The sequence below is a fragment of the Prorops nasuta genome, unplaced genomic scaffold (assembly GCF_024137725.1).
Source record: "Prorops nasuta isolate Cenicafe-Biocafe unplaced genomic scaffold, Cenicafe_Pnas_1.2 PNAS00014, whole genome shotgun sequence".
Lineage (NCBI taxonomy): Eukaryota > Metazoa > Arthropoda > Insecta > Hymenoptera > Bethylidae > Prorops > Prorops nasuta.
This window is the reverse complement of record NW_027116811.1, coordinates 4,848,783-4,861,770: the sequence shown is the minus strand read 5'-3', so window position 1 is coordinate 4,861,770 and position 12,988 is coordinate 4,848,783. Positions and strand designations below refer to the sequence as shown.

The following is a 12,988-nucleotide window of genomic DNA, read 5'->3' as shown; positions in this document are numbered from 1 at the left end:
CTGTATCAATGTATGAAGGATACGGAGAATACATTATCGATCTCTGCGTATACGTACAACTTACAAGGTCAAAAGTGAATGTAATTTGAAAAACACAGTGAATATGCGATTATATCAAAATAGCCATGAAGTAGTAAGTACGTAATATACGCAAGTACTATACAATTGTCATTGTTGATTTGATTAATATCCGGAACTTTTGAAAAGTTAAAATCATTGCTTACCACTGTTTCATTTCGTGGTTAGTAAAAAGAAAAATATACCTGTTAATCGGTCTTCTCCAAAACAAAGTGGATACTAAAACTAAAGCAGAATATTGAATCTATAATTGATTCTTAAAGGTATGAAAAATAGAAATAATTATTATTGTTGTATTTCGTTCGTAGTAATAATAGTTATCTTATAATTTACTATTTATCTATGTCAAATATGATTAATCGATCATTTTTATTGTTTTCACAAGAGTCTTTTTAATAATTTACATATTGATTGATTTCAGAATTAAATTGCAATAATCATCTGAGTTTTAATTGTTTCACATATTTATTCTATAGCTGGAAAAGGTAAAATGGCTAATCGTACGGACATAATTATTTTTGGTGCAACTGGGTTTACTGGAAAGCATGCTGTTAAAGAAGCTGCACGTTTAGCAAAACAATGGAAGTTTTCATTTGGAGTTGCAGGACGGAGAAAGGAAGCACTCGAAGCAATTGTGAAAGAATTTGCCGGAGATTATGGTATATACAGTTTTACAAGCATTTTCATATTAGCAGTAATAGATATGGTATAAAAAATTGCTTAGGGAAATATGATTCTGCATGTTTTAGAAAAAATTCCTGTTATAATTGCTGATTTGAAAGATAATGAGTCTCTTGAGAAAATGACAGAACAAGCAAAAGTATTAGTAAACTGTTCTGGTCCATATAAGTTTTATGGAGAACCAGTTGTAAAGGCCTGTGTGAAGACACGTACAAATCATGTTGATGTTAGTGGAGAACCTTTGGTAAAAATTTCATATATCTTTTTTGTACTATTGAACAAATGACAAAATTTTATTTAATTATCAATTTGTGTTTTTCTGATTTTTTACAGTATATGGAAACTATACAATTAAAATATAATAAAGCAGCTCAAGATGCTGGTATTTACATTGTAAGTGCATGTGGCTTTGACAGCGTTCCTTGTGATCTTGGAGTAATCTTCACTCAAAAAGTATTTGATGGTACAGTGAATAGTATTGAAACATACTTAAATTGGAATTCTTTAAAAAACTCAAGTGGTCCAACATTGCATTATGCAACTTGGGAGTCAGCTGTCTATGGCTTGGCTAATGCAAGTGAATTAAGACCTTTGCGACAGAAACTTTATCCTGAAAAGTTGCCTTCATTTACACCAAAGTTAAAGCCAAGGTTAACAATTTTACATTAATGAATATATTTGTAATATTAATAAATTAAATAAACATAATACCTTCTTTACCATGCAGGTGTATAGTTCATAAAAATTCTATTTCTCCGGGATGGTCAATAGAATTTCCTGGAGCGGATAGATCAGTAGTGCGACGAACCCAGAATTTTTTGTACAATGAATATAATCAGAGGCCAGCTCAGATTTATACTTATATGACTTTGAAGTAAGTTTGAATCTTTTTAAATACTTGTTAGTATTGTCAATATTTTTATGTTTAAAAGCAATATCTTTATATCTGTTAAGGTCCTTCTGGACGTTAGTCAGTACAATTTTGGTGGGCGCAGTTTTTTCAGTAATGGTCAAATTTAGCTGGAGTCGTAATTTATTATTAAAAGTGCGTTACCGCTTTATCATTTTAAAAATACAGCACTTGACTTATTATTAAAGTATTTTACTATTATTTAAAGTACCCTGGTTTCTTTTCTGCTGGAGCAATAAGTCACGAGGGTCCAAGTGATGAAAAAATGGAAAGTATGGAATTTTCAGTAACCTGCGTAGCTCAAGGTTGGAAAGAAATTTCGTCCGAAGGTAAATCTCACGATAAAAAAGTCGTAACAAAAGTCAGTGGCATTAATCCTGGTTATGGTGCTACTTGTACAATGCTGATGCTGTCGGCTATAATGATCTTGAATGAGTCTGATAAAATGCCTAAGAAGTAAGTTATTTACATGAAACGATTATGTCGATAATCTGTGTGCTCTATGTAAAATATTTAATGTTAATCTTTACAGAAAAGGAGTTTTACCTCCTGGAGCTGCTTTTGGCAAAACATCATACATTGAACAATTAAACAAGAATGGAGTGACATTTGAAGTTCTTTCAAAACTGTAAAAATCGCCGATTAATCTGATGGTAATATTTGAATTAAATTCGTCCTTTTTGGAATTTAATTAATAATTATACACATATAGTATGGGTATTACCTATGATAAAAGTGTTTAGCTTTTGCACAATAATGTCACAAATAATATAAGTTAATATTTGAAAAACGGTGGATGTAACATTTAAGTATTGTATCAAATGATATAATTTTCTTAATGCAGCAAATATTTTATTTAACAGTTTTATAGAAAACTGCTTTTTATCGTTGATTAATAAAAGGGAATTGCAATTAAAGTAAAGTGTAAATAAAATACCTATTATGTCATAAGACGCATGTTTTATTGAAGTTGAACCATTATACTTTAAATGACTTATTTTATAAAAAAAACGCCTTACCACGGCCATGAAAAAATGTAAGATCGTAGAACAGAGGTAAATTGGAAATCAGTTGTCTGGAAGTGGGAGGGAGATGTATCTGTTCTTACATTATATATAAATATAAACTGCTTACCCAGAATCTTAGCGTAGTTTCGCAGTTCGCTCATGTACTCTACCTATCGAGGCTTTTATTGACAGTTGTTGCCAGTATTAAATTGGCCATTTAACGCTTCAAAGAAACAACGATAATTTTGAAAAAATAAAAATGGGCAACAAACGAAAGGAGATGAACGGTGACGTGAAAGCGACAAATGGGAATTTAATCCTGAAGAAAGGTGGGTATAAAATCGTATCACGCGTACGATTATTCAATTTTTTTAATAAAATAAATAAGAGCAATATCGGTGTTACGCGTGTCGATGGTGATCTTCTCATATTTATTCTCCATCGATCAGCTCGATGGAGGAGAATGTTCTTCTAATGAGGGTGAGAAAAATCTATGGTGCGAATCGTAATAGAGATTCCAAGTCACGCATAAAATCCGATATGACATAAATTCCCAAGTGTAGTATAGAATAACACAATCCGTGCTACCTTTTGCAGCATAGAACGGGTTTAAATCACTAATACCAATGAGTCGCGAATATTTATCAGCAAAGAAAAAAAAAGATAAAAAACAGATCCGCCAAGAAGTGAATAAGACGAAAAGCGTGAAATCAAACATTATTGTTTATTTTCCCAAGAATCCGAGAAAGCTCGCGTCAGCCAATGTTACAATTAAATTATTTAACGATATGTATAATGACCACAAAGGAAGAACAGAAGCTCTGAATTTTATTACCGCGGAGCAGCAGCTGCAATTATATCCTTAAAACAAATTGGCCATAATTTCGTTGCTACTATTACAAGTTTCCTCCTTTGCAGTTTTACGATTTCCTGTTATATTTCTCGAAACTATGCTTATGATCGAGCATTCCCCATAGGTAATCCCAGCCTCTCCTTGTTATATTTAATCAATAAAAGTACGTGAACTATTTCACAATGAATAGTCGCTGCTCCAGGGGGAAGGGGGGGGGGGGTCTTGTATCGTTCACCACAAGTAGTGAAGGTCAATTGAGCTCTGACAACTTTCAGTAGTGAGTCTGCATCTATGCAAGACATGGTGTGTTAAATACCGTAATATCGATTACTGATTCGGCACGGATAGCCGTAATGACGCAACTATATTAAAAAGACGAAGGGTCATGATTATTACAGCCATACGATCAATGAGAACAAAGTTTTGGAAATCCCAATGAAGCGTGCAAGAAGCGCGCTCTATTCTTTCGCGTCGGTGAGCAATCGATCAAGGAAAACTTCCTTCTTCGTTTTTCTCGGAACTAGTTAGTCCTTCGTTCGATTCGGCCAAAGGCAAGGAAAAAACGAGATTCGGATAAAAAGCGAAGAACGTGAATGGAGGTTAGCGAGCCTATCGGGACCTAAATAAGAGGTTAGGAAAGGAGTAGCGAGGAACGCAGAGAATGGGAATTACCACCGTGACTCACACACAGATGCATCAACGAAAAACTATAATGCGACAAAACACCGCAGGGGCATTGCCTATTCTCCTATAAGGATTCGTCGTATAAATCAAAATATTTTGAGCCCCAGCGTGGGCTCGCAGCATGACAACCGCCGCGTCATTTGACATATGTACACCATTTGCAAAAAAGTCCAACACCGATTATTATTTATGGCCGGTTTGACACGAGCATCCTCCGTACAAACTGATCAAATATTATTATTTATCTTTTCACGTCGAAAAGCTTTACTCGACGTCGAATAATCAGACAGTATATGTTGCTCTACTCGTAATTTATTTATAATTTTATCGTCTTTCCAATTTCTTCCTATATAAGTACAATATTTAGCTTCCTTTATTCGAGCAAATATTCCTAAAAAATTCTCAATTTTTAGCAAATCTTTTGGAGCAAACGTTCAATCGTCTGGAAATAAAGCGACATAATCTGACATGTTCAATAAATGTATTATATTGATAAGAAGTACAAAAATTAACATAATTCTCCGCATAACAAAATTTGCAACTTGGAATTATCAAACGTCGTCCGTCAAGATAGTATATAATAATAAAGAAACGAAGAGGGAATAATTGAAATAGTAAAAAAACCCGTATATTTATGATATATATATAAATGAAGTGAAATCATCTAGAAATACGCTATTACCAAGACTTTCACGAGAATCCTGGCTATACGCCGTGATTTTTCCTGAAAGCGTGTCGCAAGTTTGACGCTGTAGCAGTGACGTTATTGGTTGAAATAAAAAGTAACAAGGAAAAGTGGTCATTTGGGTATAATGAGCCACATGAGAATAATAATAATAATAATAACAACAACACCAATAATATATACGCATGAGTAGAGAGAAAGAAAGCGAGGAGAGACGTGTCCTGCGTCACACAGGAGAGGGAAAGCTAGTTAGGGAGAGGGAAAGAGACTAAAGTAGCAAAAGAGGGGTGGGTGGGTTGATGGATATCGGGATTCGGGACTCGGGATCGCTCGGGACTCGCTCGGGACCTCGACGAGTTTCGTTCACTTCCGGTTCCCTCTGGTGGAGGTACTGCCACTGACAGTCCAACTTTTGGTACATCGAGATTTGTGCCCGAGCAGTGTTGTCCGTACTGTCAGTGTCAGTACACTACTGGAACGGACCAGAGTGTAAAGTGATAAAGTGCGCGAGCGCATCAAACGTCCCAAATACGCACACGCAACACTCGTGCGTTACTCTAGGATTTGCTATTTTTCTCTTTCCCTTTCATTATTTTTGTTTCCCCTCCTCGAGTGCTCTATGCTGATCCTTTAATCTCTCTCTCTCTCTCTCTCTCTCTCTCTGCTCTCTTATTATTCTTACCCCCCCCCCCCCCCCCCCTCTAGAACACTCGTACAAATCCATCACGATTTATCGTTCATTCGTCCGAGTTGCTTCATGCAATCCCATCATGCACGCTCCTCTCTAAATGTTTCCTTGATTTTTTCTTCTTCCTTCGCCGCATTCTTCCGGGTAACGAACGCACGTACTCACGCGTACACCGAGCGCGCGTTTGTTAAGGCAATTGAATAAAAGCAGGAGAGAGAAAAGAGCGCGTGTAATTAGCAACGGTAAGCGTGATAGCGATCATGAATGGTGTACAGAGTCAGTGCGCGAAAATCAAGACGGAGCGGAAGATCTATGAGGTGGAGGAAGATCGAGGGATGAAGATCAAGAAGCCTGGACCGATCAGAAATTACTCGTGGAACGAGAGCGTCGAGGAAGGCGATTTGGAAATTGCGGGAACTCCACGAACACCTCGCACATCCACCACCCCAGGTACAAGAATATACTCGGCGGAACAATATGTCCTGGAAGCTTGCGTTTCGTATATACATCACATGTTTGGTTTTAAGAATAAATTATTTACAAGAATATTACAGTGTTTGCTTAATTGCGAAAGGAAACTCGCGTGTTACACAAATCACACAGTTTGATTAAAATGAATTATTTATCGAAAAGATGACAATTTTCTTGCGATCAAAAACATTGCGGGAATAAACTCTTTACAAGAATATTATCGTTTTTTGCCAAATTGCGAAAAGAAACTCGCGTGATTCACAAACCACATACTTTGATTAAAATGAAGTATTTATCGAAAAGATGACAATTTTCTTGTGACCAAAATCACTGCGGAAACGTTGCGGGAACTCGAGCGTTTGATAGATCGCACAGCTGATTGGAAGAATTTTGCAGAATTTCGTAGGTCGACGGTTCCTTCATTTCCAGGTTAATCGCAGAATGCTTTTTGATATCCTAGAACGATAGTGGAGGTACAGTTATGATCGTACTTAATGCGTATAACTGTAATGTGACAAAAGTATAGTCATCCAGCGAGTCTCCTTCGCTTTCTCGGTAGGGTGAAACGTTCCAAAGAGATAAAAGCAAGAGTATACAATATAATAATAAGTAAACCGAGCGATTTTGTAAAAATAAAGGCAATTTCTCGAAGAACGATGCAACGAGATTCACTCTTTCTTCTACAGCAAATACGTATGAATGTTTGGTCTATTATCATGGGTCGTGACACGCGATAGGAGAGATCTCGTGTGTGTCAACGTGTTACGAAGACGAGACTGTGCACGAGCATTTCTCAATTCGATGAACAGTTTTTGACGTAGTTGCTCTTCTTCGATTAAAGGTCATGAAAAGTGTACGTTCCATCACGATTTGGAGCTGGACCACAGGCCACCCACGCGCGAAGCGTTGCTTCCGGAAATGTCGAGGAGCTACAGGCTTCTTCTGAGTTCGCTGGGCGAAAATCCTGACAGGCCGGGGCTTCTCAAAACACCGGAAAGAGCAGCGAAAGCCATGCTGTTCTTCACCAAAGGCTACGATCAGAGCATCGATGGTAAGTTTATAATTGTTTTAGAGAGGAAAAAAAAGAAACAAGAATTATAAGTCAGTCGTGATCTTTGATCGATATTGTTACCTTGATAAATCGTTGATCGATTTTCCCGTTGTGCACGTGCTGCTAATTGTGCAATGATTTTTTTGCCTCCATTAAACGGTTCGATCGAGTTTTTCACAGTGTGGAAATTCGTGTCAGTCGTGGCAGAGAGAATCGTGTAGGTCATTGCTAAGGTTGCCTTGGAAACGGTGGAGGAGAGCAACCCTCCTTTCCGGTTATGTGCTATATACATGTCCAAGGGCAATAGGTGGATTCCGTGCCCTCGTCACTCTTCCACTCGCTGAAACATAAAACAAGTGATTTTACTTACAGATGTAATCAATGACGCTGTATTCGACGAGGACCACGACGAGATGGTGGTTGTAAAGGATATCGAAATGTTCTCCATGTGCGAGCACCATTTGGTACCGTTTTATGGAAAAGTGTCGATTGGGTATTTACCTTGCAAGAAGATTCTTGGACTCAGCAAATTAGCCAGGTGAGTTTTGGGATGTTTTCTTGGATAAGAACATTTGTCACTCCATGACGCGTTCTTTAATTTTCAGGATCGTGGAGATTTTCAGTCGTCGTCTTCAGGTTCAGGAGAGGCTGACCAAGCAAATCGCTGTAGCCGTTACCAAAGCTGTGGAACCAGCTGGGGTTGCGGTTGTTGTCGAAGGAGTGTACGTATCTTCGTTTGTACAAAAATCACCCTAATTCCTCCATCGTTCTTCCTGCATTCACACCTGTTACAAAAATCCTTCTACCAAGTAGATCTTGAAAAATACCTGTTCCAACGGTGGCAGGTTCACTCTCATGGTCTTTGGTTCCATTTCAATGCACTGCCAAGCATTGAGCAATAGTTTTCGCAAGGATTAATCGCACGTAAGAATTCGACCTTGTTCTAATATGGAGCTATAAAGAATCTTACATTTTTATCCATCGAGGTGTCAGATCCAGCAGAGACAAGTATATAACGCATATACGTAACACGTACGTTTTTTGCCCCTTTCAATTCCAAATAAATTCTTAATCTCTACTACCTGATTTAAAGATATTGCATCAATTATGTAAAATTCAAACCGGTAACGTGCACGAGATTTGCGCGTCAAACTTAATGAATAACACTTTGTACTTGCTAATGATGCTTTTTGCACGAGGTCTTCGTGTATGTGGAAGTGTAATATTTTTTCTTTCTTTTCAGACACATGTGCATGGTAATGAGGGGTGTGCAAAAGATCAACAGCAAGACAGTTACGTCGACGATGCTGGGCGTGTTTCGAGATGACCCAAAAACACGCGAAGAGTTTCTCAATTTGGTCCACTCCAAGTAAATTCTGCACTGTCCTGGAATCTCCGACTCTTCTCTCTTGCTCCGTTCTTCTCTTCTTCACGACGTTCGCATGTTTTATCTTGACATTGCTTTTACCACCAATACAATCATCTCCACTTTCTTCGAGTATTCTACACTTTATAGTATTTTCACGCTCAGAGAGCCTCATTGGAATTATTTATGCAATCACGTGTCTTTCCGGGTAACTTAACATTCATTTTGCTTAACAATAGGCGAGCGTTTCTTCTCAATTATTGTATCGATCGAATTTACTGCGATCGGTTCGCATGAAATATCCAAGATAACGCTGCGCTCGTGACAATAAGCGTCTTTTGTTATACATATATATATATATATATATATATATATATATAGACGGATGAACAGATTTTACGATCCTCCTGTTTCAAACATTTCTGCGCTGTTTATGTGAAGAGCAAAAAATATATTCTTCTCGTCGTCGCAAGAAGCTACAGCCAAGCTTATTGCCACGATACAGTTTCATTGTTACCGCATTCGACGTAGTTCTTCGTTACGACGATCTTAACTCTACTGTGCAAATTCTCGATGCGACTTTGCAGTCTCGTCATGTATAAATGTATAATGTACACGTACACTTGTTACATGAGTGTATTAGGTACAATTGTATTTGAAATGTTATATATGCGCTGCCTTTGAAGATTTATATGAAAATAGTTATGCGAGTACTTAAGGTTTGAACTTAAGCATTTTTAATGGTGTAGAAAAGGAAACGACGCACAAGCAAGATGCGTAGCGTAATATCAGCCATACATTTACGTTACGCATCGAGCGGTTTTCTTATATTGTATAATAGGGACCATATCGAAACTCATCTTGCTGCTTCTAGCAATTTTCCACGAGAAATTTCTATACGTCCGAAGCTTCTTAATTTCCCATTGATTTAATAGCATAGGTATAACAAATGATATACTATTTTTCTGATACTATACACATATACCTATTTTAATTAAATAGGAAAGATTCTTCACATAACAGATATCTTTTTTAACAAGAAATTTAGAAGCGTGTTAATGTTCCAAACTGCTTCAATTGTTGAGCTGACTTTTGACAAAAGTTCTTTTTTCAGATTTAATTCCATTTATGTAATCATATATTTAATACGCTGATCAATCGACTGAAATTTCCTTACATTTGAATATCACTACTAAGTTCATTTCAATTTGAAGATATATTAGATAAAGTAATCATTCCATGTTTTTTATGAGAATGAATGTTTTATATTTATAATATTTTTCTGATGATATATAAAATTATTCTTATATATTTTAAGAAATACATTTATTTATTTCAACCTATCCAATAAAATTCTATACCTTCCTTTGCTTCCATTTTAATTTTTTTAGCTTAGGAAGTCAATCAGTTATAATATTTTTTAAACTGAGGGTAACCTATTACTCTTAGGTCGTAGGTTCTTTCTTGAAACCTATTATTTTATTTAAAAATATGTGAAGCATATGTGAAAAGTGTAATCCATAGTTGAACAGTATTATAGACACTGACTGACTTCTTAAATTACAAAAATCGTCTTAAAGTCAAATTGTCAACTTTTGAAACTTAATTTAAACTAGCTTCTTAGTTTGTGTTTCATTCTGTCACTCAAACAAGACGTTTTAAAAATTTTGCTCAAAACAATTTTTTGGGATTACATATAATACAATGATGATAAAAAAATATGAATTAATTGAACTTAATTGCTAAGTTATGTACAAGATTACGTCGAATTTTTTGGAGGTGGCCTAAACACACCAACAATTACAGCGTGATCTCTTTCATAAGGCTCTAATGTTATCTGCTCCTGTGGTTTCAGCTTATCAGCTACCAATTTTTTTACTTCTGAAGCAAATACTGCTTCTGGCTGTGCAGTTGAATCTATACAGCTAGCCTGCAAGTGACACATATTTCATTTAGCTTTGTTTATTGTGATTTTTAATGAATGTAAAATAACAAATACACTTACTTTAATAGAAATAACAAAGTGTCCTCCATTTTTGAGGAAGTACTGTGAATTTAGAGAAACTATTCTTGCTTGATCGGGTTGAGCCACATCTGCAAATACTGTATCTACCATTCCAACAAGCATCCTATATTTGTGTGGATGTCTTGCATCTTCAATTATAGGAATGATATTGGTTCTCTTTTTAGCAACATTTATAAGATCTCTCCCTGATCTGTGAGAAAACTCTACTGCATATACAAGCCCTTCCTAGAAATGAAATAACTGTTATACTCTCTAGAGTCATACTGTACTGATCAGCTTATAACAATTAAATATTTCATAAATGTATTACATATTAAAGAAAGCAAAAAATAATTGTGCTCTTTAAATTAATATGTACATTAATATAGCATCACTTCGACACCAAACTGGTAATAATCAGCTAGCTTGGCTCTAATGTATGCATTTTTGGATTGATATCTGTTTTAACATACCTGGCCGACAATATCAGCCACATGAGATACAGTGGTACCAGATGCTGCACCTAAATACAATACTTTACTTCCAGGGCCCATGTGAATTTGATCTACTCCTCCTAAAATTGCAGCTGCTAATTTTGATCTAAATGGATTCCATACTCTGTATTCAATTTTTTCTCCATTTTCACCCTGTTTATAATAATAATATCAGTTGTCAGTCTCATTTAAAAATCAATAGTTTTAGAACACTTGCTTCCTTACATCTACAGATATCCTTTTTTCTCCATAAACTTCTGAGCCTGGTACTAAATTTAAAGTAACCAATGCATCTTCCTTTCCCCTGGCAATAAATACACCCTCATGACGATGAGGTTCTATTACTACAGTTTTGCCTCCTTTGAAACCTCCACCTCCACCTCCTCTGCCTCGTCCACCTCCACGCCCACCACGTGGTGTTCCTCCACCCCTTCCACCACCTCTTCCACCACCAAATCCACCTCTTCCACCACCTCCACCTCCACCTCTTCCACCACCACCACCACCTCCTCTTCCTCCACCAAAACCACCTCGTCCTCCACCACGTCCACCTCCTCTACCTCCCCTTCCGCCACCTCCAGCTGGGGAAAACCCTGTAAATCATAAATATAACATATAATGTCAATAAAGGATGTGAGAACAAAAATTTAATTACTTGTACTTTTCACAGGAAGCAAAAAATAAATAGTTAAAATTTAATAAGTTTCTCTTATCGAAAACATAAAATTAGCCTCTAACATAATTGTACATGTGGTTAATATAAAAGTATTTGTACTTCATAGATTTAAAGTTGAAAAAACGATTATTGTCAAATATCGCAGGTTAGGAATTATTAGGTTATTATTCATAAGAAACCAGCTACCTTAATGTTAAACAATTTTCCAATAAGAAAGTTAAAAATCAGAAATTAAAACATTCATAGGAGAAACACTGCTTTAAAATGGAATACTACCTTTTCTAATTAATAAGTAATCGTAATAAAGTTAATAATAAAAGTGCGTGAAAGCTAGGTTCTAAAGAATATTAATTACCTGGTCTTCCCATGTTTATCTTGAAATCCTCTTTGAAAAATATAAAATAATTCTAATTTTAATAACCCTCCTTAATCCACGTGCAAACGATCACGCCGAAAATTTGGACGCTCACGTTTTCCGGATGTTACGCACATATCGAAACTGTAAAGAACCACTTCGATCGCTCGAGTGCGGCCTTCCGGTTTATAATAAATATCGATACCTTCAATCGAGAATTCGAGACTACGCACGCTGTATCGATCTATTACTATCGAAATCATGGGTCGAAACAATATATTTATAAATATATATTAAATTATTATTTAATTAATATATTAATTCTTTGAGACGTGGTATCAATAATAAACCAAATAAAAATCGATTTTTAACTTAGCAAATACTTAAGGGGACCCATCCAGGTCGAATATTTCATCTTCCAATTATGTTCTAGCAGATTTTTAGAAAAATTAGCTTAACTTATTCGTCTTGATCCACCCCATGGCAATAAAGGGCCTGTTTTTCAAAGATAAACAAATTAAAAAATAACAACAATTGTTTTACTCTGTGAAAAGAATCACTAGATTTATTAAAAAAAGTAAGCCTTCATGACTACGGGCTAGACTGTAATGAGTAATTTGAGAGCAAAAATAAATTATTATTCTTAAAATTATAGAAGATTTCTTGGTAAAAATTAGGTCCGGGATTCTCGGGCAGTTTCGCTTCATCGCTCATTCCGACACTCCGTCCAAGTCCAATCCGACCGTCAGTCTTCTCTATTTCAAACTCCTCACTTTGGTACAACACCGCAGGATGGTCGCCTCGCGGAGCGTTTCTCGGTAGTCAAATGTTGCTCGAAATGTATTTAATTCCGCGAGTCGTGCGCCAGGGCCAGCTCCAGCGCCTCCAGCTCTCAATGAGCTCTGCTTTGGGTGGACGACCCATTTCTACCGAATTCGTGGGAATTTTATGGAGCAGAATAATACAAATTCAGATTTTGTACAT

The 12,988-nt window shown here is 36.3% G+C and overlaps 3 protein-coding genes and 1 long non-coding RNA gene across 8 annotated transcripts; 2 read left to right on the top strand and 2 right to left on the bottom strand.

The window, feature by feature from the left end:
• The first annotated feature begins 77 nt into the window (after positions 1-77).
• LOC136778555 (saccharopine dehydrogenase-like oxidoreductase) lies at positions 78-2,620 on the top strand. Of its 2 annotated transcripts, none has more exons than XM_066735506.1 (8): positions 78-341; positions 555-737; positions 828-1,003; positions 1,093-1,409; positions 1,487-1,633; positions 1,714-1,804; positions 1,878-2,125; positions 2,202-2,620. In XM_066735506.1, the coding sequence occupies exons 2-8, from the start codon at positions 569-571 to the stop codon at positions 2,299-2,301; spliced, it is 1,248 nt and encodes a 415-aa protein (XP_066591603.1). In that variant the 5' UTR covers positions 78-341; positions 555-568; the 3' UTR covers positions 2,302-2,620. The 2 variants fall into 2 exon arrangements, with proteins under 2 accessions (XP_066591603.1, XP_066591602.1); XM_066735505.1 differs by having other exon boundaries at positions 500-737.
• A 187-nt stretch (positions 2,621-2,807) lies between these two features.
• Pu (GTP cyclohydrolase punch) lies at positions 2,808-8,685 on the top strand. Of its 4 annotated transcripts, none has more exons than XM_066735511.1 (6): positions 3,790-4,003; positions 5,862-6,036; positions 6,899-7,108; positions 7,481-7,646; positions 7,714-7,830; positions 8,352-8,685. In XM_066735511.1, exons 1-6 carry the CDS (start codon positions 3,965-3,967, stop codon positions 8,479-8,481), a joined length of 837 nt encoding a protein of 278 aa, XP_066591608.1. In that variant the 5' UTR covers positions 3,790-3,964; the 3' UTR covers positions 8,482-8,685. The 4 variants fall into 4 exon arrangements, with proteins under 4 accessions (XP_066591611.1, XP_066591608.1, XP_066591610.1 ...); XM_066735513.1 differs by lacking the exon at positions 3,790-4,003 and adding an exon at positions 5,035-5,445; XM_066735514.1 differs by lacking the exons at positions 3,790-4,003; positions 5,862-6,036 and adding an exon at positions 2,808-3,005.
• On the bottom strand, positions 6,954-7,750 carry LOC136778560 (uncharacterized). The gene is made up of 3 exons (XR_010823459.1): positions 7,610-7,750; positions 7,190-7,448; positions 6,954-7,088 (listed from the first exon to the last, which is right to left on the bottom strand). It is a non-coding gene; the product is annotated as an uncharacterized lncRNA (long non-coding RNA).
• Positions 8,686-8,821: 136 nt separating the features above from the next.
• Positions 8,822-12,032, bottom strand: LOC136778557 (rRNA 2'-O-methyltransferase fibrillarin-like). The gene is made up of 5 exons (XM_066735508.1): positions 12,005-12,032; positions 11,199-11,566; positions 10,953-11,126; positions 10,480-10,725; positions 8,822-10,404 (listed from the first exon to the last, which is right to left on the bottom strand). The coding sequence occupies exons 1-5, from the start codon at positions 12,015-12,017 to the stop codon at positions 10,234-10,236; spliced, it is 972 nt and encodes a 323-aa protein (XP_066591605.1). The 5' UTR covers positions 12,018-12,032; the 3' UTR covers positions 8,822-10,233.
• Between the last annotated feature and the right edge of the window lie 956 nt (positions 12,033-12,988).

Coding starts and splice junctions, on each gene's coding strand:
- Pu (XM_066735511.1), top strand. CDS start 3,965: ATGAAGCGTGCAAGAAGCGCGCTCTATTCTTTCGCGTCG. Junction 6,037..6,898: donor TCGCACATCCACCACCCCAG/GTACAAGAATAT, acceptor CTTCGATTAAAG/GTCATGAAAAGTGTACGTTC. Junction 7,647..7,713: donor GGACTCAGCAAATTAGCCAG/GTGAGTTTTGGG, acceptor TTTAATTTTCAG/GATCGTGGAGATTTTCAGTC.
- LOC136778555 (XM_066735506.1), top strand. CDS start 569: ATGGCTAATCGTACGGACATAATTATTTTTGGTGCAACTGGGTTTACT. Junction 738..827: donor AGAATTTGCCGGAGATTATG/GTATATACAGTT, acceptor TGCATGTTTTAG/AAAAAATTCCTGTTATAATT. Junction 1,634..1,713: donor TATACTTATATGACTTTGAA/GTAAGTTTGAAT, acceptor ATATCTGTTAAG/GTCCTTCTGGACGTTAGTCA.
- LOC136778557 (XM_066735508.1), bottom strand. Junction 11,127..11,198: donor AAAAAAGGATATCTGTAGAT/GTAAGGAAGCAA, acceptor TATTATAAACAG/GGTGAAAATGGAGAAAAAAT. Junction 10,726..10,952: donor TGGCTGATATTGTCGGCCAG/GTATGTTAAAAC, acceptor TTTCATTTCTAG/GAAGGGCTTGTATATGCAGT.